Source organism: Zalophus californianus, chromosome 17 (genome assembly GCF_009762305.2).
Source record: "Zalophus californianus isolate mZalCal1 chromosome 17, mZalCal1.pri.v2, whole genome shotgun sequence".
NCBI lineage: Eukaryota > Metazoa > Chordata > Mammalia > Carnivora > Otariidae > Zalophus > Zalophus californianus.
In genome coordinates, this window is record NC_045611.1 from 16,814,857 (window position 1) to 16,837,686 (window position 22,830).

The 22,830-nt window shown below is 38.8% G+C and overlaps 1 protein-coding gene and 1 pseudogene across 2 annotated transcripts in view; one reads left to right on the forward strand and one right to left on the reverse strand.

Moving 5' to 3' along the window:
* Positions 1-685: 685 nt before the first annotated feature.
* LOC113935298 (cytochrome b5 type B) overlaps positions 686-22,830 on the reverse strand; it is a 39,391-nt gene continuing 17,246 nt past the window's right edge. The window contains exons 2-6 of one of the 2 annotated variants that reach the window (XR_003524003.2): positions 17,458-17,586; positions 16,909-16,938; positions 10,398-10,509; positions 7,486-7,514; positions 4,242-4,344 (exon numbers count right to left, since the gene is read on the reverse strand). Coding sequence is in view for 1 of the 2 variants with exons in the window: in XM_027617081.2 (XP_027472882.1) it covers positions 4,254-4,344; positions 7,486-7,514; positions 16,909-16,938; positions 17,458-17,586 (279 nt within the window). In the remaining variant the exon portion in view is untranslated. Of the gene's footprint in view, positions 4,345-7,485; positions 7,515-10,397; positions 10,510-16,908; positions 16,939-17,457; positions 17,587-22,830 lie in introns of both variants that reach the window. The other variant, XM_027617081.2, reaches the window with a different exon arrangement.
* Positions 17,945-22,103, forward strand: LOC113936224 (annotated as a pseudogene).

The following is a 22,830-nucleotide window of genomic DNA, read 5'->3' on the forward strand; positions in this document are numbered from 1 at the left end:
CAAGCACCTGCCAAATACTCAGTATCATGAAGAGTGCAGTCATATGAATTATTAGGACTGGGGATTAAACATTAGATTCAAACACTAGTAGTAAGAATGGGCCTATCCTTTCCTGTTGGTAATTCATGTGACAGTGAAATAACCAAGCCCTAATGAACGATGTCTCATTAGTAATGTTAGAAAGCTATCAGTATGTTTTAAAGGTAATTATAAAAATTGTTTATTTCCCTTGTTTAATTAACACAGTCGCTAGAGCTTCAATCTCAGTGTTTAATTTTCCCCAACAGTTTAGCTATTTCCAAGAAAAACAATCATTTGAAGACTGGAATTGCAGATAACAAAATATTATTACCTTGTACTGGCTTCTCTTTACCAGATCGTTTCAGTAAAAACAGAACTCCCAACTGGTCTACTTGGTTGCCACTTCATGTCCATTAATACAGCAAAAGTCTTGATTTTTGCCTCTTGTGATTATCAACCGAGCAACTAACTTCAAAGAAAAAGCAGCAGAAGGAATACTGAAGAACCACAGAACTGTCCACCAAGTTACACTAAACACAGTATTAGCACAGATACAGGTAACTTTCGTGCTTCTCAAATTCCTTTCTTCCAGAACACCTTAGGATTACAGAGCCAACACTTCTGCTTTAAAAAAAAAAAAAAAATTAATAACTGTAGTCAGGGCAAGAAAAGGAAAACAGTATCTTTATTGTGTGTAGTTCTAACAAACATTCACTGTGTGCACATTCCAGCAGAAAGAGACAAAGATCTTTGTTCAAAATATGCTGAAATAAAATAGGTAAACAAACTCCATTACTGAATACACAAAAGGAATGTTAATATCACTCGTTCACAGTTGAGGGTGAAGTAAAAAGAAAGGAAGTTAAATAATCATAATATTTTGCCCAACGAGCACATGTAGAATACAGGTACAGGAAAAAAGCAGCTCCTAAAACTTATGAGTAAGATGCTAGATATTGGGTAGGTAACTTGACAAATACCTCTCTGCTTTCTGGAACCTCCCTCTGAAATCACCCCCACAAATTCCAAACCAGGCCCTTTCAGAGAACAACAGCCAAATGTGAACTAAACTCCCCATTACTTTTGTGACATCTGGCAACAGAATAAGATGGTTTAAAAAAAAACAAACAATCTCATGTTGAGACAAGACATGTCTGAATCCATTTCTCTCAGGAAAGGAAGTAATGAACGTTAATGTTCTGCATTTCAATCTCCTAAAATGGAATTTAACCAGATAGGTATCACTTGAGATTTGAAGCATGAGATACCATAAGTAATGATATACCTGGCCTATAAATATAAAGCATTTCTCATTGCTCCACATCGGAACTCAATGAGTATAAACTCAACAATGCTCTTATCTCACAACATATGCATTTATGGCAACTGCTAAAAGAACTTAACAGGCTCAAATTATAGGTTCCAATGGATTTTTGTTTCTGCTTAAGAGGTCGCCAAAAAACTAAACACAGCATCAACTTTGTCCCCACCACTTTATTGTCTTTACAAATGTGGAGTTGTTTAGAAACCGAAACCAATTACTAAGGGACAGGGGCTAGGAAATTTTGGAGACCTGGCACTCACATACCCATGTGGGTGGCACACGTTGTCCCTCATCTCCTCCTTTTGTGACCTCCAGCCATCATGTGTGAGGCCACAGCTGGTCCTCCTCGGGAACGAACAACCCACCACCCCAGAGACCAGCCCTCGGGGGCCCCGTCAGCCAACAGAGACTGGCTCCACTTACTCTCCAGAAGGGTTTTCGCGACCTACCAATGTTGAGACTGTTACGAGAATTTGAGTTTACCTCTTAAAACAAGTCCTTTTTGATGGATTTGGCTAACATACTGTATTATTCTACTGTTTAGAAAAACCTCTGCAAATTTGCACGCTAGCTCTACCTTTCGCCTGGCTCAGCAGAATAACAGTGAATGGACCCAAACGTGGTTTTTCTAATACAAAGTGACATCAGGAGTAGATCAAAAGAAGCCCTGGGTGTTGGATGGATTTCATGGACAGTAGAGAGACAAAGTCTGAAAATCTTTTCCTCTGGCTCCGAGGAAAAACAAGTCCATATATAAACGAGAAAAGAAAACCAGTATGAAATAGAAAAGCATACCTTTTGTGTTAGTATTCACCCTAAAAATATATTAAAAAAAAAAACCCACCAATTTTACTTAAGACTATAACTCTTTAACATTTCTTATAAGCCAGATGTTTTTCATTTAATTTTGGAGACTGCCAATATATTTTAATTGATCCAAGTTATCTGCTGGCTTAGTTTCAGCCTCAATGTTCCCCTTCCAGTTCCTCAATAGTCCTTTGTTCGTCATTTCTACCCCCAATGTGGCCCATGTAATCATGCAGCTTAATTATTACAGCAATTATATACAAATTCTTATTCAAGGCAGCCCTTCCTTATGCCTTCAAATGGGAGGAGCATCAACAGTCACACCACTTATGTTACATAATCACCAAAGGTTTTTTTTCAATAAATTGTCTAAAAGTGGCATCTTATACAATATTTTCTAAAGATAAAAGTTTGACTATTCCCACACCACTGATATATAAAAGTATGCCAAAAATCCCCTAAAATTTCTTCCTAATATCATATCCAAGTGTGCAAATACAAGGTTAATATTATTTTGATGAATTCTGAATTCATTACAGGACCTGGGTTGAACCTTTTCTTAAATAGTCTGCAGGAGCAGACACTGCTTTGCGGGGGCCTTTCCTGTCTTGTCAAGTCTGTGGCAAGTTGGAAGTGAAGGCAGGGCGGGGGGAGATACTGAGTAGTGTCCATGGTCCTTCTGGAACCAAGCCACTCCTTGCTGCACAGGACAATGGCTCAGAAGCAAACTGGTAATGCTTAAAAGATGGGGAGAAAAATCACCACAAACAATTGTTGGCAGAAAACAGCCCGTACACTGTCTCCTCAGGTGCTTCCACAGGGAAAAAAAAAGTAAAGTCAAATAAGCCAGAGAAATTCCTGAACCAAGAAGAAACACTCACATAATTCTAAATAACCTACTCTTCAATTAAAGGAATAAAAGGAATAAAACTAGCTGGTTGTTTTTTTCTTTTCCCCATCAATGGAAAAACAACAAAACCACAAATTGGAGCCATGGAGGTAAAATCCGGATGAAATGGAAAGCATTCTCTTGTCACAGTCTCCCCCTTTCGAAGGTCACTTTACTATGGAAGTTCTTTTACTGGGGCTAACAGAAAATCAGCTACTGTAGCTTTGATCAAGTTGGACTCTCTTGTTTTTGTAAAACGGGGAGTGAAAAAATTCACTAATCAATCAATAAAAAAATTTTGGTAAAGTTCTACAAATAGAATTATAAATTTGTATCTCAGCAATAAGACAGTTGGGGGGAAAAGAAAGAAGATGGCTAGAAAGTGATGCCACACCAAAGTAGAGCATGAAGTCTTTGGGGGAAAAAAAAAGAAAAGAATGCAGTCTTTGGTGCTTTTCCTAAACTCCCATCCTAAGTAGTGTCTCAATATTTTGCGAAACAAAGAGGACTAGGAATTCACCCTATCACTCACCCCAGTTCATCTCTCCCCTTCCCTCTTCGTCTCCGTTCCCAAGACATACGATGGAAGCACAGTTCTGTCCAGCACTTGGCAGACATGGGGGGTGGCAAGAGCTACCTGCTACCCTAGCTCCGGAGGGAGGACAGGATTTCACGGTCCTTCAGAGTTTGAACAAATACAAACAAGGAACGAGATCATCTGGCAGTTGTGTTTTAAGTCATAGGTGTGCAACTTTACTTCACTAACTAAACCCCTTATGATAAATAATAGAATGAAGCCAGAAGAAAAATGGAAAAAGGAAAGCTTCAGAACCAGTGTGTTGCCCTGTTAAGAACGTCTGATGTACATCAAGGAACTGGAAAGCAGGCATTTTCACCAAAGGACAATGTCACTGGGACATTTGGATTGTAATTATAAAACCAAGTTCAGAAACACAAAGGGGCTGGTGGAAGCCAGTGGAGACAGGGGCACTGGCAGGGACACAGAACAATGAGCAGGTGCTTTGGGAGTAAGGCTCTGGGAAATGAAGGACACTGGCCCCAGGTCTGGGGTGGGCGTCTGGCCAACCATCTGGCCTCCAAGGGGGAAGCACACACCCAGCAGGATTCGAGAAGAGGGCATCGCTTGGCCTCCAAACAAGTCTCTAGCTCGCACTCCCAATGGATATGCTTTCCAACTTCCACACGGTCTCCTCAGGAGGATTTGCTTTCCGCCGTGTAGTAACGGTACAGGAAACCTAAGACAATAGCGCCTAGGATGGGCAAAATCCAGTACGACCAGCAACTAGAAGTGGGGGGAAAGCAATGAAGCCGTGAACACCTGACACCAAACGTTTGCTATCTTTCAACACCCACATTTTAATATTTTTATGAGCAAAGAGTTTTTATTTACTTTGGGAAGTTTAACTTTTTTTAGCACCCAAGTAGCAGGAAAAACATTTGGATTGGTATGATAATATTAAACAGTAATTTTTAAAAGATTAAAAACAGAATGCATAGTATGATATGAAAAAATATATACGTACATACACGCTTCTTTATATGTTTTTACAAAGACAAGTAGTGGTTATTTCTGGATTATGGATGGCTGAAAGTTTTCTTCTTTGTGCTTTGTTTTTTACATATTTTAGAATTAACATTTTTAAACAGGAAAAAAGCCACCATTTTATAGATATAATTACAAATTTAAAAGCAATACCATCTGATACAACTATTGGCAATGTTTTATCTGTCTCACATGTATTTTCTAAATTTAATCCTCATAACCACCCTATGAAATAGGTACTACTATTACTCTCGTATACATAGAGAACACGAGCCTTGTACCTAAAATCACAAAGCGAACTGAGTCAACCCATCTGATTCCAGACCCATCCTCTTAGTCTCCAGTTAAGTTTGGACACTAACGAGGATACACACCCACATAGAACATATCAAAAAGTTAAATAAATAAATGGCAGTTGGCTTAAAAAAAAGTTGGGGCGCCTGGGTGGCTCAGTCAGTTAAGCAACCAACCCTTGGTTTTAGCTCAGGTCGTGATCTCAGGGTCATGGGACCGAGCCCTGATCGAGCCTGCTTGAGATTCTCTTTCTCCCTCTCCCTCCTGCTCTCTCTCTAAAATAAATAAATACATTTTTAGGGGGAAAAAGAAGGTCGAATAAAGTTAAATAAATCGCAGTTGGCTTGAGAAGTCCTCTAAGAGACTTTTCTTAGGAACTTCAGGATTGTCATCACTCTCTTTAAAATAATTCTTCTCTATTCAGCTCATTAGCACTGCTCATTTTAAAGTGTAATTTTTCCATGATCCAAATGACCTGCATGCCCCTCTACTAAGACATACGCATCCTTGGTATTAAAAGGTTTTGAAGCCAATAAAACCAGCCCAGTTTCAATAACAAAAATGATTCTCCTTGCCTAAACATGCCTGGTACTTTGTACATTTAAGTATGGCAGAAAGCTGCCCCAGAGTTTAGAATGTCAACCAAGGAGCTTAGTGTAAAAAAAGCAAGCAAGCCAACTGGCATGTACAACATCACTATGGCACATGGGAACTTTGAAGTACAACGTCCCCAGAAAGGTAATCAATTCAGGTATCTTGGAGAACCACAAGAGACAAAAGTAGGGTCCTTGAGAAAACAATGAGGAGAAATTCTTCCATGCAAAAGACTGAGAATGGTTGACCACCAATCCTCATGCAATCCTTTGTAATACTTAGCTGTCATTGGGGATAGAAGCAGAGGAAATGGATTTATGCTGCACCAGAAGAGTTTTAGGTGCAACAGTAATTTCCCCGGCCATAAGACAGAACTCTGTTTTGGAGATTTGCTCAGGTTATTGCATGTAGTTGTGACTCATTCATTTTTATTGCTTTGTAGTATTACACTTTATGAATATACCAGAATGGATTCATTCATTTTATTTTATTATTTTTTGGATTCATTTTATTAAGGAATGGTTATTTGGGTTGTTTCCAGTAGTTTGCTAGCTTGAATAATGCTGTTATGAACATTCTATGTATGTGTTTCCTGGCATACTTGTGCACGCATTTCTCTCAAATATATCCCTAGAAATGGAATTTCTGGGTCAAAAGTTATTCATATTGCCAAATTTACTAGATAATGCCAAATTCTTTTCCAAAGTGACTGTACCTATTTACGCTCCCCTAAGAGGGCCTACAAACCTTGGCGATCCACTTCCTCAACAACTTCTCTTATCTGTAGAATTTTCAATTTTTGCTAACCTGGTAGTTGTAAAATATATCTTATGATTTTATTATTTTTAAAAGATTTTATTTATTTATTTGAGAGTGAGAAAGAGCGCACATGAGCAAGCAGGGGGAGGGGCAGAGGGAGAGGGAAGGAATCTCAAGCAGACTTCCCACTAAGCGAGGAGCCCGACACTGGGCTCTCAATCTCACTACACGAGATCATGACCCGAGCTGAAATCAAGAGTCCGTCCCTTAACCGACTGAGCCACCCAGGCGTCCCTGCATAATAATTCTTAACAAGTGTTATATGTAGCCTAAGTCTGCTGCAAGTTTATGGCTTGTGTTTTCAAATTCTTTCCAGAGTACTTGGCTGAGCATAAGATCTTAATATTAAAGAAGGCGAATTTATTAAGTTTCCTTTAAGTTTAAATTTTTTGAATTCTCTGTCCTTCACCTCAGATTAAATAGAGGCAAATGTATACCTTCCAGAACTCATACTATTGTATTCCTAAAACCACAGCAAGGGATTATTTGAAGTAAACCTTTGGGAAAAAAAACCCAAATCCCTGAATACACATGCAATGTATATTTTTTCCTTCTATAAAATACAATAATAATAGCACACACCTTACAGAGTGGTTGTGAGGATTAAATGAGATTAAGTTTTAAGTGGAAGTTGCATAGCGGGGCTGAGCTGCAGAAACTGTTGGCTTGACTTAACAGTAGTTAGCTGTCCATGCACTGGCCTCTCACCAAATGTGATTCCAAATTATGTCACAACATAACTTAAAAATTACTCAAAGCATGAACTTTTGAGATTACTCAAAACGATTGAAAACTGTCAAAATTAATTTTGCTAATGGTAAGGAACTACTGAATTTGCAGTAATTTTGGCCAAAAAAGAGTTAGTTGTTAAACTGTAATTTTAAAAAATTGAAATGTAGTTAACATATACTTGAAATATAGTAATACAATATTACATTAGTTTAAGGTGTACAACACAGTGATTTGACAAGTTGATACTTAGGCGGTGCTCACCACAAGTGTAGCTACCATCTGTCACTATACAATACTTTCACAACACCCTTAACTATATTCCCCACTTTTCTTCCCAAGTCAAACTGTATTCTTAAGTTATGTTATACACGTATATTTACAGAAAAACCTCTGGCCAGACATTATGTTGAACATAAGGAAGTCCATTAAGGGTATACTAACCTTTTGCACGGGGCATCTTTCGAAGGGTCCTGAAGAAGATGCATATTCAAAAGTTACCAAGAGAAACAAAGAAGATTAATAAGTATGTAAATCTTCCTGAATATCTGTATAAACTTTGCAGCTAATAACAGAACTTCATCTTTCATGCAATTTGATGTTTATAAACCTAAGGCACTGGGAGGACCAAGAATTCTATTTCTGATAACATACTGGTACTCCCTAGTGAAGAACAAGTAAGGAAAGCATAGAAAAATGGCCTGAACTTTCTTAGATATATATAAAAAAAATGCTATTGATACAAACTATATTGAAATGAACTAGCTGCATCACAAGGATATGCCTAGTTCAGCTGGGCTTGTCACTGGCAGTAGCAAAGACCATATTTTCTGAAAACGTATTTTAAAAAATCAAAACTTGTGTCAAATAGATCAAATGTGAAATGCTCTAGAGCATGCAGATGATTGCTTTGTGGCTTACAGAAATGAACTGGTTACTCTCTGAAATCATAATAATTATGATAGAAACCCTAGGGTTTATTTAACAGTGAAATGGGAAGAATGGAATTAAGCGGGTGGAATATCAAAATAACCTTAAAAGCAAAATTTTGGCAATAAAAAGTAATAAAGTACTGAGCCATGCTTCAACATGGATGAACCTTGAAAACATTATGCTAAGTGAAAGGAGCTGGATACAAAACACGACATATTATACAAATATTACAGAAATCCATTTGTAGGAGAGGTTCAGCATAGGCAAATCTAGAGGCAGAAAGTAGATCTGTGGTTCCCTAAGGCTTGGGGAGGGGGGCAGCAGGAGAAGGGGAGTTGGAGGGGAACGGGAATGACTGTTAATGGTATGAGGTTTCTTTCTGGAATGATGAAAATGTTCCAAAATTATTGTGATTATGGTGGCACAGTTCTATGAATATACAAAAATCCCCTGACTGGTACATCTTCAAGAGGTAAATTGGATGGTATGTGAATTATATTTTACAAAGCTGTTATTAAAACTTTTAAATCCAATTTAAGTAAATATCAAATGAAGTTCTTGAGTCCATTAATTAGCTGTATATACAAAAGGCCTGCTAACTTAATGTCAGAGGACAAACCCATTAGTATAGATTACTGCTGCCCAAAATATCCTCTTTGCTAATATGTCGAAGTATGCTAGGGTGTGAACACAGAATATTAACTCTATTTAACCACAATTTTCAGTAATCACCAAGAATTTCCAAAAACCCTACATGCTGGTCTAGATACTTTAGAGCAGATCATGAAATGAGTTTGTTTTATTTATTTATTTATTTATTTATTTATTTATTTTATGAGTTTTAATTTCATATACCCAAACACTGCCATGCAAATGAATACATGCCCCAAACCTGAAAGAAATTAGCCTACAGGCAAGTAAAACTTTTAATAAGAAGTTTCAGATAAAGCACATAAATAAACTACTATACTTCTTTGAGACCTTGATGATTACTGCTATCTGGGACATTTCTACTAGACTATCAAGAGTCAGGTTAATTAAAACATATTACTAGTTGATCTTTGAGAAATACAGCAAATGTTTTATACATCTGGAAGGTGGTGGCTGTAGTAGTTATGGTAGTGTGTGTGTCAGATTAACTTATAATGTTGCCTTTTAAAAGATTCCACTACAGGGCGCCTGGTGGCTCAGTCGTTAGGCGTCTGCCTTCGGCTCGGGTCATGGTCCCAGGGTCCTGGGATCGAGCCCCGCATCGGGCTCCCTGCTCTGCGGGAAGCCTGCTGCTCCCTCTCCCACTCCCCCTGCTTGTGATCCCTCTCTCGCTGTGTCTCTGTCAAATAAATAATAAATAAAATCTTTAAAAAAAAAAAAAAAAGATTCCACTCCAGTAGCCATGAAATAATTGAATTTCATCAAGAAAATGTCCATGGTCTTTTATGCTTTATCCACATATATACCAATGATTTTGGAACAAAAAATGTACAGTCAGTATTAAAAAAACTAGGACAATTTGAAAGGCTTACATGAAGGCATTATAGAGCAATGTGTGTGTTATGTTTAATCTGTAATCATAGTAAAAGCCAAAGTTCATATTACTGGATTCTCTAGATTTCAAACTTTTAGCCTCTTTTACAACTAAAAGCCTGGGATGTGTGCTAACTGGAGTGAACCTCAAACAATGCAGAAAGCAACTGAGAAAAGAAAGAGAAAGACCAGAGAGAAGATTATAATATGCACCAACTGTAACAGTTTCTAATAAGCAATAAAAAATTTTAAAAACACTTAAGAAACAAAACAAAACTAAGTACCTCAATTCCTGTTTTAAGATAATTCCATCCCTGGAGGCAAAAAGATCAACTTCCCTACCACTGGAGGAAAGAGAAGAGAAAGAAGTGGAGGGGCGCCTGGGTGGCTCAGGTGGTTAAGCGACTGCCTTTCGGCTCAGGTCATGATCCTGGAGTCCCGGGATCGAGTCCCACGTCGGGCTCCCTGCTCAGCAGGGAGTCTGCTTCTCCCTCTGACCCTCTTTCCTCTCGTTCTATCTCTCATTCTCTCTCTCTCAAATAAATAAATAAAATCTTAAAAAAAAAAAAAAGTGGACCCTCTCTTTAAGACACTGACAGCCAAGTAAATGCCAGACTATAGTGACTCCACTTTTAGTGAACTATAATGAAAGAGTTGTTTAAGGCACTGCTCTTAGAAGCCAAGTACCTCAGCCAAGGTTGGAAAGAAGCCAAGTACATTATTTTTAATTTAACAAAATCAAAAAGAAAAGGTTTTGTTCACACAAAACCTTCCTTCACCCCCACCCTGCCATTCTTTCTATGCACAGCTCCCCAATTCCCATTTCCACTCCAAAGCTCTGTGCTCAGTCTAATGGATGCCTAAGTGAAATTCCTAGTTTATGATTGACTTTAACTTACCCCTTTGTGTGTTCAGGCATATCTGGCTGGTTTTGTCCTTGCCCACATCGTAATTTACATGCAAGATTTTTGGTCAGGAGAACAGTGACTGCGCAATCTTTGGCATGGAAGGCTGTAATTGCAATACTATATGATTTCAGTTACAAGACAGCAGATCAAATCCAGAGTTCTTCTACCAAAAGCCTTACCAAGTAATTAATATGCATGTTTCTGGAATACACTTCTGAACTACTAAACTGTTTTAAGCCTACTCTGATTTTAGTTCAAAATTAACAGAAATGAACTGTTCGAATAAACTGGTTTCTTAAGTTCGAGGTTCATTAAGGCGTTAATTCCCTCATAAAACAAATAAATAAACACGGACTCTGTAGGGTAAAAGGAAATATTTCCTAATATCTGAGTAGCCTTTTTATTAAGCTGCTCATAACTGAAACTATCTACAGTCTTCAAGTTCAAAGCTAAATCAGTTTCCTCACTTATAAAATGAAAGGCTCAGACCAGATAAACTCTAATTCTAAAGCCATATTTAATTAACTCAACACAGTTTTCTGGCCCAAGGGCATTTCAGCAAAATCTACAATAGCAGCCTTCTAAAGGTTAGAGAGAAGGAAACACTATTCTTCCATGTCTGGAAAGACTGAAGGAACACTCCCCACATGTAGATTTTTTTATCTTATACCTGGTATACAGAGATATGCTCTTCTAGATACTATGATTCCAAGTGGCACTGGACCATAAGTACAGACTCTCTTTGATATGGTTAAGAGAATGACAAAGAAATGTAGTAATCGGCAAACATACAGGAAAGGATTTGGGGGTCAGTGGGCATGGTTTCACTATGAAAACCATTTTTGAAAAAACGTGGGAAAACACATGCTTAAGGCATAGTGTACTCTGTCAACAGAACATAAACATAGGAAATGATGCACCAGAATTATGATTATGATGCATTAAAGTATATAGATAGGGCATTTATAAAGTGAACCTTCAGCCTAAACAGTTTAGACTTTCAGATATTTAAATAGAAGGCAAACCTACTGCTAGTGTATAAGGACCTTTTTTTTTTTTAAATGAGCTTATGTTTCAATTCCTAAATTAGATGCTTGCTATTGCAAGAGGATTCCAAGTATTTAAAATTGGAAAAAGTGGATTTTTAGCCACATGACACCTTCAGTGCAGCTCATGAGTATCTGGGTGGTCCGATAGTTTTTGCAGCTTTTTATTTAGAACACTGTGGTTTCTATGTGGCCGGTAACTTATGAAAAAACAACTTTGGAACTTTTGGTTTCAAACACCATCGGAAAGGATTTTCCCCCCATAATACAATGGACTTTATAGCATGAACTGTCACAGTATGAATTTCAGTATTAATTTCTTAAAATCTGAAAAGTTTGACTATTAAAATACATGACTTCAACATTTTATAGTTCCGACTATGGCATGGCCATGTGTGGATCTTGAGGACAGCCTTCTCAAGAAGCTCCAGTGTATTAATAATTACTGTCTTGTAAAGTATGTGTCATCCCTAGAGTCAGCCCAGTCAAGTAAAAAATATCTCCCTGCATGTAAGGACAAAATTCAAAGATGAAAAACACCCTTTAAGACAAATTTCTGTACAACTCTCTCAAGAACCCACTGTGATAACATATATAAGATATCACTGAAGGAAAAATTCCAACGTTCACAGAGTAATTTCTACTGGGACCAAAGAAGTGAAAACCTTGTTCTAACCCTGGAGGACTAATTTGAAAAAGATGTTACCTTATCCTTCTAACACCTTCTTTTGCAAAACTACACACTATCTCTAAATAAAGCGTTATGAGAAGACATTAATCCTTGCGATGCCTCAGCAATGGATATTTTGTTTTACAAGAGGGATTTTGCCATTACATCCTATGCTTTATTTGAAAATATTATGTTTCAAAAAAGAAATGTCAGACAAAATCAGGAACAATGAATCAACCATGCAAAATTATTTGGGAAAGAGCAATCACCGCTCATCTACAGGGCACCTGCATAACCATTCCAAACATTAATGAACTAGGTTTTATGTATGACAGGAATATTAAACAATTCTTTGAAGGAAAATTTTGGTATGATGCAACCAAGTAACTACATTACATAATTACAAACAATGTATTCTTTTTAGTTTCTCTCCCATAAAAGAGAAGATAAACTGGTTATTATTTATGTGTTCTAGAAAACTGTTGTATAACAAAAGTGAGTAGCATTAGGAAGAAAAATATCTATCTGCTTTTAAATGAACTTACAGATTGCTTCTAACATACATGGAATTTACTTGATTTCAAAAGTTAGTTCTTAACTTAAAAAAATGAAGTTTAAATAACACATTAAGCCTTTATGGAGACAATCTTATTTGTTTTTATTTATTTATTTAAGAAGATTTTTATTTATTTACTTGAGAGAGAGAACGAGAAAAAGAGCATGAGGGGGGAGGCAGAGGGAACAGGAGCAGCAGACTGCCCACTGAGAAGGGAGCCGATGCAGGCCTCAATCCCAGGACCCTGGGACCACAACTTGAGCTGAAGGCAGACGCTCAATCGCTCAACCAACTGAGCCACCCAGGCGCCCCACAATCTTATTTGTTTTTTTGTGTTTTTTTGGTTTTTTAAAAGATTTTATTTATTTACTTGACAGACAGAGACAGCGAGAGAGGGAACACAAGCAGGGGGAGTGGGAAGGGAGAAGCAGGCTTCCCGCTGAGCAGGGAGCCTGATGCGGGGCTCGATCCCAGGACCCTGAGATCATGACCTGAGCCAAAGGCAGATGCTTATTTTTTAACAACTGAGCCACACAGGCGCCCCTCTTGTTTTTAAAAAACACATCAAATCCTGTTATGTACGGCAAATGCCATTTCATCAAAATTCTTGTCTATGGGATACTGTTAAACAATAATCACTAACTGCACTGTATGTTAAATAACTAAAATTTAAATAAAAATCTGAAAAGAAAAAGTGGGTTTCTTGTAGGAAAAAAAAGAACAATCACTAAGATAAAAATTTTAAGTAAAGAAACAAAGTATAGAACAGTATGTGATTTTTTTTTTTTTAAGGAAGGGATGTTAGTCTGCTTATCAACTTATTGATCAATGGATCGATCTGTCTGTCCACCCATTTTTATTTATGAATGCATAGAATCTCTTGGGAAGAGAAAACAAGAAAATGGTAGCTGGCTACCTCTGAGGAAGGGGAACCGAGAGACTGAGAGTTGGAGATGGAAGGAAGTCATTTTATATATATGTGTGTGTGTGTGTGTAAAATATATATATAAATATATTATTTATGTATTATATACAATTAACATAATTATATATAAAGGATAGGTATTATTTATATATAAAACATATATATAAAAGTACACTTTTTTGCACTATTTCAATTTTTTGCCATGTACATCGTGTACTACCCATCCAAAAATTTAAATGGGAAAATGGTCAGGTTACTGAGTCTGCTCATTGTAATGATACTTGGAGCAACTGAACTGTCACCTAGATAGTATCTGCTGAATAAACGAATGAAATGATACTGACTATTTCTGCCAGGTTAGCATGTGTATGTACCTCATCTCCTCAACTGCCGGCAGCTCAAACAGCGAACCCACAAGTGAACGCATCATCCAAAGAGAGACATCATGGACCACAAATGTGTCTAGCTTACTCGCCCTACAGTAGACAGGCAGGCAAAATGGCACAGAAAACACCAAGTGTTTCTTTTCTTTTTTTTTAAAAAAATTTTTTTTTAAGATTTTATTTGACAGAGAGAGAGACAGCTAGAGCAGGAACACAGGCAGGGGGAGTGGGAGAGGGAGAAGCAGGCTTTCCACTAAGCAGGGAGCCCAATGCGGGGCTCGATCCCAGGACCCTGGGATCATGACCTGAGCTGAAGGCAGAGGCTTAATGACTGAGCCACCCAGGCGCCCCAACACCAAGTGTTTCTAAGGTGAGTTTCCATAATCCAAAGCAGACCAAACAAATGTTCACTCAAGTAGGAATAGAAGACTGATGGCTCTCAGCATGGGGACTATTCCAGGGAGGAAGAGATTCACAGAGACAAAAAGGTTTGTAATTCTAGTCCATTATCTACGACTGAAGCAGGTGAGAAAAACATCTGCTGCCAGATCTGTAGTTTCTAAGCTTTTACATTTTAGTTTTGTACTATTTCAAGGCGCTGGACCTCAGACATTATCAATCTAACAAGAAAACAATGGTGACCATCAATTATTTACCTCTGTTGTAGCAAAAGGAGTGGGAAAGGTAGTTGCCAAAAAACTGGGGAAAGGTTTCTGATTTCTACTCTGGAACAGCACATTCTCAGTGGCTTTTTTTTTTTTTTTTTAATTTTGGGGGGGTGGGGCTGGGGGGGGAGTAGTTCTGGCAGGGAAGAGATGGGAAGCTGTGGGGGGAGGAGAGAAGTGGAGAAATGAAGGAAGGGAAAAGAAAGAGAAGGGAAATGAAAACTCTGTACCGAGGCAGAAGTCACCTCTTAATTAGGCTTAAAAAAGAAAAAAATCACTTCTTTGTAGAGGTTTAGGAACCTGTAACCAAAAGAAAGTATTAATGAAATGAATTTTATATCCTTTACTCCATGGTGAGTGAAGAAAAATTAAGAGAGGAGACATCTACATCCTAGATACAGAAGTGCTTATTTAAAATCTTTGTTAAGAAATCAGGACTTTCTTCCTGGAACTGAAATCAGGTTGGACTATAGCTCTGTAAAAACTATGTAGATGGCCTTGAAATTTTTGCCAAAGGTTTTCCTTGCCTGATCTGCCTAAAATACAGCAGCGTGACTGGAAACACTCTATAACCTACTCTCTACTTAATGGAGACTGTCCTTTGGGTACAACAGACCCAAGGAAAACAGCTATGAATATACTGCCTTTAGCCACTGTTATACCAGGCAGGGGCCAAACTATATTTGGAAACTTCTAAATTAATACAGAATTCAGTGAGTTGAAAGGGTTTCTTTTTCTGTATTTCTTACAAAATTCCAAGGCTCAACAGATTTAATTTAGCTGAGACATCTCTAATTCATTCTTTGGCCTATACCAGGTGGACAGTGCTTTCTACAGAAGAGAATTAAAGTTCCCCAAGTTTCCAAATGAAAAGATTGGCACATCATTTAGCAAAAAGCCTGGTGCTTGGCTACCTGGGTTACTTCAAATGCAAATTCCCAAGTCCCATCTCCAAAGACTACGAATCAGTAGTAGTGGAAGCAGAAAATAGACACTTCAGAAACATGCCCAGGGATTCCAAGACAGGTGGTCCAAGGGACAGAATCTGAAAAATACCACTCTCCATTCCCAAGAATGGTCCTCACCACACACTGAATCACCAAGGAAGAAAAATAGCAACAAGAAGCAATTTGTAGACTTTTAGACAATTGTAATTCCCAAAATATTTTCTATTGTTTTAGTAAAGGCACTCTCATGATTGATGTGTGAAAGTGGGTTATGGCTCCTAGATACAACGTGTATCTCTGGCACAAATGGGAATATCCCTTGAATTAAATGTTTACTTTAACCAAGACCAGTGGTTTTCTAGACAAGTCCAATATATTCAGCAAGGCCACGCACAGCTCGAACTTGTCCTTCATCACATGTGCTAGGAAGGGGAAAAAAGACCAACCAACAGTGCTCCGGAAGCATTTAAAACAATCATTTCACCCCCCTTCATAAACAGTTCAACAATTCAGAATACCGGAGTGTAGCAAGACGAAAGAGTTGATTTCCACAAACACTCTGGATTGCACAGCAACAGATTGCAGACATTATGAAATGACGTTCTGGTTGCAACTAAACTGCTGTCCCTTTAAGTGAAAGGGTAACCTGATAGCTGTCTGAAGGAGGAAGTCAAGAAAAAGCCTGAAGTAGTAAGGGAAATGAAGAGCCCCGGTTGTGGGAAGCTAAAAGGCTTTCATATTTTGTGCCTGGTATGTTATGCAGTGCACATTAAGTTTTTCAAATATTTACTCTTTCGTTTTTGCTGTATCACTGAGTAAATGAAATGGGTATAGGCCTATTTGAGCCTATACGATAAAAGGATTAAATCTGGGTAACAGGGACAGAAAGGCCCATTCCGGTCAATTACTTCAATCTGTAACTCCTCAGACTTTTAAGCGAAAATCAATTTTCCAATGATTTTTTTCCAACACAGAATTGTTATCACCTGTATTATTTAATGAAAGAATAAGAAATACTTTTCTACAACTGAACCTATCAACTAATTTCTTTCAAAACCATACTGGCTTTAGAATTTCCTTTTTTTTTTTTTTTTAAAGCAAACAGAAGCATGAACAAAATGTTTCCTACTGTTTAAGACTCAGTTATTCTTTTTTCCTGAGATGGCATTGAATCCAAATTCCTGAAAAAATGGGATTTTTGCTTGGGGGGAAAGTAAACACTTCTCTTGTTAATTTTTTCAAAAGACATTCTATTTGAGTAAATAGAAATATAAACACTTGAAACACATAAGAGAAAGATGACTTCTTACCTTGCTACCACTTTCAGGTTTAAGGTCATTCTGTTAAGAAAGGAAAACAAATAATATTTTAAGTCATATCCAAATGAATTCTCACCCTGGGCACTAAGTGCTTGTTTCTAACCTTAGACCATGAGAATACATTCTGGTAATAGAGAATTCTCTGAAAGACGTCAAGGTCTGTAGAAAGGCAGATGCTCTCCCTGCCCCAACTCTGGGCCTATCAGGGTCCCTTGTTAGAACGTCCACAGTTACCACCTTTAGCAAGGAATTTCCAAGAACAACCAAATCATTCTTTTAGGTAGAGATGTAATTGCATCACAAAAATCAATTAAAAAAAATTCCAAAATCACTTCCCTTAACTTTTCAGATAACTACTGGTGTTGCTTTACATACAAGAAGCTGTATCTCGGCACAGCAGGCAAAAGGATTTGGGAGAATATGTAGCCTGATGGCTGGGTTCAATGAGTTTCCGTTTTAATGATTCATTCCCCTCCTTGTGTTCTGTGGCTGTTCAGCAGCTTCGTCTCTGTAAGCACTCCTAGCTCAGCTCGTTCTTACCGGATGCACATCACCAATATAGTACTGCTTTAGCATTTCTCTGGCATCAGCGGAGTGGCCGACATCTTCAAAGCTCTCACTTGCATCTGCACCAGCTTGTTCCAGCAGAACCTCTTCTCCCCCAGGATGCTACAAAGAAAAGATATTTGAACGTTGGGCCCGCGGAAATGAAAATTAATTTATGTTACTTTCCCCTCTTCTGCTTTTTTTTTTTTTCTTCCTTAACGGGAGTCGTGGGATGAATCGCCACCGTATGCCAGCTGACGGGATGCACTGGGAAGAACACAACATAACTGGTGATACTCACACCAAAAGTGTATAATACTGGCCTAACTGGGAAGAAATCTAGGACAACAGCAAATTGAGAGAGAGTCTACAAAACGACCAGCCTGTGATCACCAAAAACATCAAGGTCACAAGAGCTACGGAAAGCCTAAGAGCAGTTCCAGACTGAAGGAGGCTAACAAGACAGTGCAACTGAAACAACATGTGCTCCCAGCTTGACTCTTTTTGCCAACATTATCCAGACGGCCGCAGAAACCCGAATGGAGAATCTGGTCAAGGAGTATATGGAATTCTTTATTCTATTCTTGCAACTCTTCTGTAAGTCTGAAATGGTTTCAAGATAAAAAGTCAAATCAGTGGTACCAAAATAACTCCCTCTATACCTAGGAAGTAGATCCTGTCTATGACTGACAAGCTATGTGTCCCTGGACAAGGTACTAAGAAACGGAGAGGTCTTTGCTTTCTAGTTTATAAAATGGAGGTAACAGGAGTACCTATCTTAACTACTATTATATCAAATGACATAAAGATAAGAAATACTTTGTACTCAGAAAGAGAGAGGTATAGTTTATATAATAGGCTACCTTCTGTGACTTTAAAAAGCAGATACATAGTATCACAGTACAATGTATCTAATGTGTGTATATATATACATGCATAAAATCTCTCTGAAAACAATGAAAAGAACCTGGGGGCCAGGAGAAAAGGCAGAAGGAAGATTTTTCACTGTAGACCCTTTTGAAATTGTTTTACCAAATAAAGTACCACCTGTTGAGAAAATACATATTTAAAAATTACATTTAGCACAGTCCTTGACTTAAACATTCAATAAGTATTTACTTACAATGAGCAAATTTAGAATTTACATTATATGACATATCTAAATCTGTATTTTTAAAATATCAAGTGATGCTTTTAAGTAGTTTTTATTATAACAACCTTTTAAGCAGGAATAATATTATCATCCTTATTTTAGGTAGCTTTTATTTCTTTATTGGGGGGGCAACCAGGGGAAGAGGCAGAGGGGGAAGGAGAGGGAAAGGGAGAGAGCATCTGAAGCAGACACCCTGCTAAGCCCAACTTGGGGGGGGGGGGGATTCGATCTCAACAACTAAGAGATCACGACCTGAGCTGAAACCAAGAGTCAGAAGCTTAACTGACTGAGCCATCGAGGCACCCCCATCCTTTTTTTTTTTTTTTAAGATTTTGTTTATTTGTCAGAAAGAGAGAGAGAGAGCACAAGCAGGGGGAAGAGGAGGCAGAGGGAGAAGCAGACTCCCCACTGAGCAAGGAGCCCAATGTGGGACTTTATCCCAGGACCCTGAGATCATGACCTGAGCAGAAAGGTAAACGCTTAACCGACTGAGCCACCCAGGTGCCCTCATCCTTATTTTAAAGATGAATTCAACTGAAGCACAAGAACTCTAAGTGTAACCTCCCAAAGTCACTTGCCTATGAGCTCCCTAGGACAAGGATAACTTCTCTATTTCTCACCTAAAAGGTCTCTGTCCAGTGAGTGTATCTCCCATTCCAGTACTTAAGCAGGCTGTTTTCAAGCAAGAGTAAGAGAGCCATCACTCATCTGTCATTACAGCTGAGCTCTATCAGCTGTGGTGAGCCATTTGCTTTGGAATTGTGTCCCAATGCGCTCTATAAGATTTTATTTATTTATTTGAGATAGAAAAGGGGAGAGAGAGAACACAAGTGGTGGGGAGGGGCAGAGAGAGAGGGAGAAGCAGGCTTCCCGCTGAGCAAGGAGCCCCATGTGGGGCTTGATCCCAGGACCCTGAGATCACGACCTGAGCTGAAGGCAGGCACCCAACCAACTGAGCCACCCAGGCGCACCCCCCCATTGTGCTCTATGTACCTCAACTACGGAAGACAGTTTTTCCTTATGATACATCCCAACTATTATGTTGCCTTTCAGAGCAAAAGGATAATAAAATCTCTTAGCAGCATGAGATTATTTCAGGAAATGGCTTAATTTATGACTTCCTGCATGGCTCTATCTATAGCTACAAAGTATTTTCATTTTCACCACTCTCTCACCACATATAAATAAATAAAATGCAACACTTGGGGTTTGTGGGGGCTCTGGTGGTGATCTCAGGGTGGTGAGATCAAGCTCCCTGTCGCCCCATGCTGGCCATGGAGCCTGCTTTAGATTCTCTCTCCCTCTCCTTCTGCCCCTTTCCCCCACCACCACATGCATGTGTGCACACCCACGTGCTCTCTAAAAAAAAAAAAAAAAAAAAGTGCTACTCTTAAACAATTATATAATATATATCCATTGTTTTTAGTGCATATTCAATCATTTCAATCATTATGCTATAATTTTTATTGAGTACTTATTTGATATGGTAGGCAGTGATAAATAAGTTTTCGTGTTTTTATAAAAATGAATTCATATGGTATACACTATCTTATAGCCTGATTTTTTTTTTCACTGAGGCAAGGAAGGTTGGAGTGGTCAAAAAAAACCTAGGTTTAGTACCTCTCACCTCAATATGTGGTTTTAATACAGATGGTTTAGAACAAGCAAGAGTTCAGGGAACCTTGATGACTGTTTTAGAACTCTATAAACTTCAGAAACTATTTAAAATCAAATGGCAGGGGCACCTTGGCGGCTCAGTTCGTTGAGCATCCAACTCTTTTGGCTCAGGTCATGGTCTCGGGGTCATGAGTTCGAGCCCTGTGTGAGCAAGGAGTCTGCTTGAGATTCTCTCCCTCTGCCCTCCCCCACACTCGTTCTCTCTCTCAAATAAATATTTTAAAAATAATAAAATAAAATAAAATAAAATGGCAGCCCAGCTGAAGGCAGCACACTAGGCCTGAGGCTACAGCACAGCCAGGGTCAGTTCTGGAACAGGGTAATGCCCAGGCTGAGGGCCTGACCTGCAATCCTGACTAGGCTGGCTCTCAATAAATTTTTTTTTTAAAGATTTTATCTATTTATTCATGAAAGACAGAGAGAGACAGAGAGAGAGAGAGAAACAGGCTCCCAAGGAGCAGGGAGCCTGACGCGGGACTTGATCCCAGGACCCTGGGATCATGACCTGAGCCGAAAGCAGACGCCCAACCATCTGAGCCACCCAGGCGCCCCTATAAATTAAGATGGCGGGAAGGGCGCCTGGCTGGCTCAGTCAGTAGAGCATGTAACTCTGCAATAGGGTGGCACGCTGGGTGTGGAGATTACATAAAAATAAAATCTTTAGCAGTGCATGGATGACTCAGTTAAGTGTCTGACTCTTAATTTCAGCTCAGGTCATGATCTCAGGGCTGTGAGATCAAGCCCCAAGTCTGGCTCCACACTGAGCATGGAGTTTGCTTAATATTCTCCCTCCCTCTCCCTCTGTCCCTCCACACCTCTCTAAAAAAAATATAATAAAATAAAATCTTAAAAAAAAAAAAAAAAGATGGCAGGAGCTGCTGCTTGACTCCAATGTGAGCTTCTGGGTGTTCCTGCCCATGTTTATCATCACCCTCTCTGTGGGCATGATCCACCATCCTGCTGCAGAGTAACAAGAAACTCACCCAGGAGCAAGTATTTGACAGTTGAAGTCCTAGTACAAAGCAGAGTCCTCAGGGAAAATGGAAATAATATTCCCAAACAGTCCTTCTTGACGTGAAAATATTACTTCCAACACCTCAAACGATGGATTTTTCAAAAAACTAAAGGGAAAACAGTACTACCTTCTCTTATGACTGATATCATTATGCTCACCAACATGGTGAAAGGGAATTTAACACATGTCCTCCAATTATTCTTACTAGTGATTGGATAACATGACATGCTCGGGCTTTGTTACAACCAAAGTCCTATTTCCAATGACCCTGTTTTAAGGCTATGCTATCGCAAGGAATTCAACTATTCACATTAGCTGCATCTGGGTAAATGCTACATCCTGGTACTTCTATGTATTTGGGATTCAGAGCATTTATTCTCTCATTCTGAGCCAAAATAAAGCCAATAACCAGTCAAGAATTATCCAAGCAGGGGCGCCTAAGTGGCTCAGTCAGTTGAGCGTCTGCCTTTGGCTCAGCTCATGATCCCAGAGTCCTGGGGCTGAGCCCCGAATCAGGCTCTCAATCTCCCTCCTCTCTCTCCCTCTGCTGCTCCCCCTGCTTGTGCTCTCTGTCAAGTAAATAAATGAAATCTAAAAAACAAACAAACAAAAAAAACAATCCAGGCAAAGATGACTGGAGCAGCCATGGCCATGCCCACAGACAGCAACAAAGCTTTCAAGGCAAAGTGGAAAGTTCTAGAGCTAACAGATTGCCAGTGCACACTTGATGATGTCAAAGAAGAGCTCATGGCCAAAGATCTCCACTTTGAAGGCATGTTCAAAAAAGAATTGTAGAGGGGCGCCTGGGTGGCTCAGATGGTTAAGCGTCTGCCTTCGGCTCAGGTCATGATCCCAGGGTCCTGGGATCGAGTCCTGCATCGGGCTCCCTGCTTGGCGGGGAGCCTGCTTCTCCCTCTGCTTCTCTCTCTTTCTCTCTCTCTCTGTCTCTCATGAATAAATAAATAAAATCTTAAAAAAAAAAAGAAGAATTGTAGACCTCTATTTATTAAAGCAGGGATTAGCTCTGTTGGGAACAAACAGAGTAACCCTTAACCTTGTAAGCTGTTTGAGCTGGGGCCTCTCAGAATAAAAAGAACACATGAGCCCGTGGACGTACAAGGATCATTCTTGTCTGAGAGGGAGGATCCCTTATGTTTGAAACTGGAGGAAATGATTGTGTTCGGGGTGACTTACAGGGAAAGAACTATTTTTAAAATGTTTAAAAATTCCCTTCTGGTGACAACAGAAATGAAAGGCAGAGAAAGGGGAAACTCAAGCTAGTGATAATATATATATGAAAATTTAGCAAAAATTCAATCTTTGGAAGAAACAATGCCAATTATAATTATCATGTACAATTAGCCTGACATCTAAACCACAGTAAACTCCTGTTTTCTTGGGATTCAAATACCCTGAATTTTTACATCTAATTTACGTGCTCGTATTTTAGTAACTTCTTTTACAAAAGTAATAACTTTTATTAATGAAAATTCACTATGTATAAGCAAAACAAATATCACTG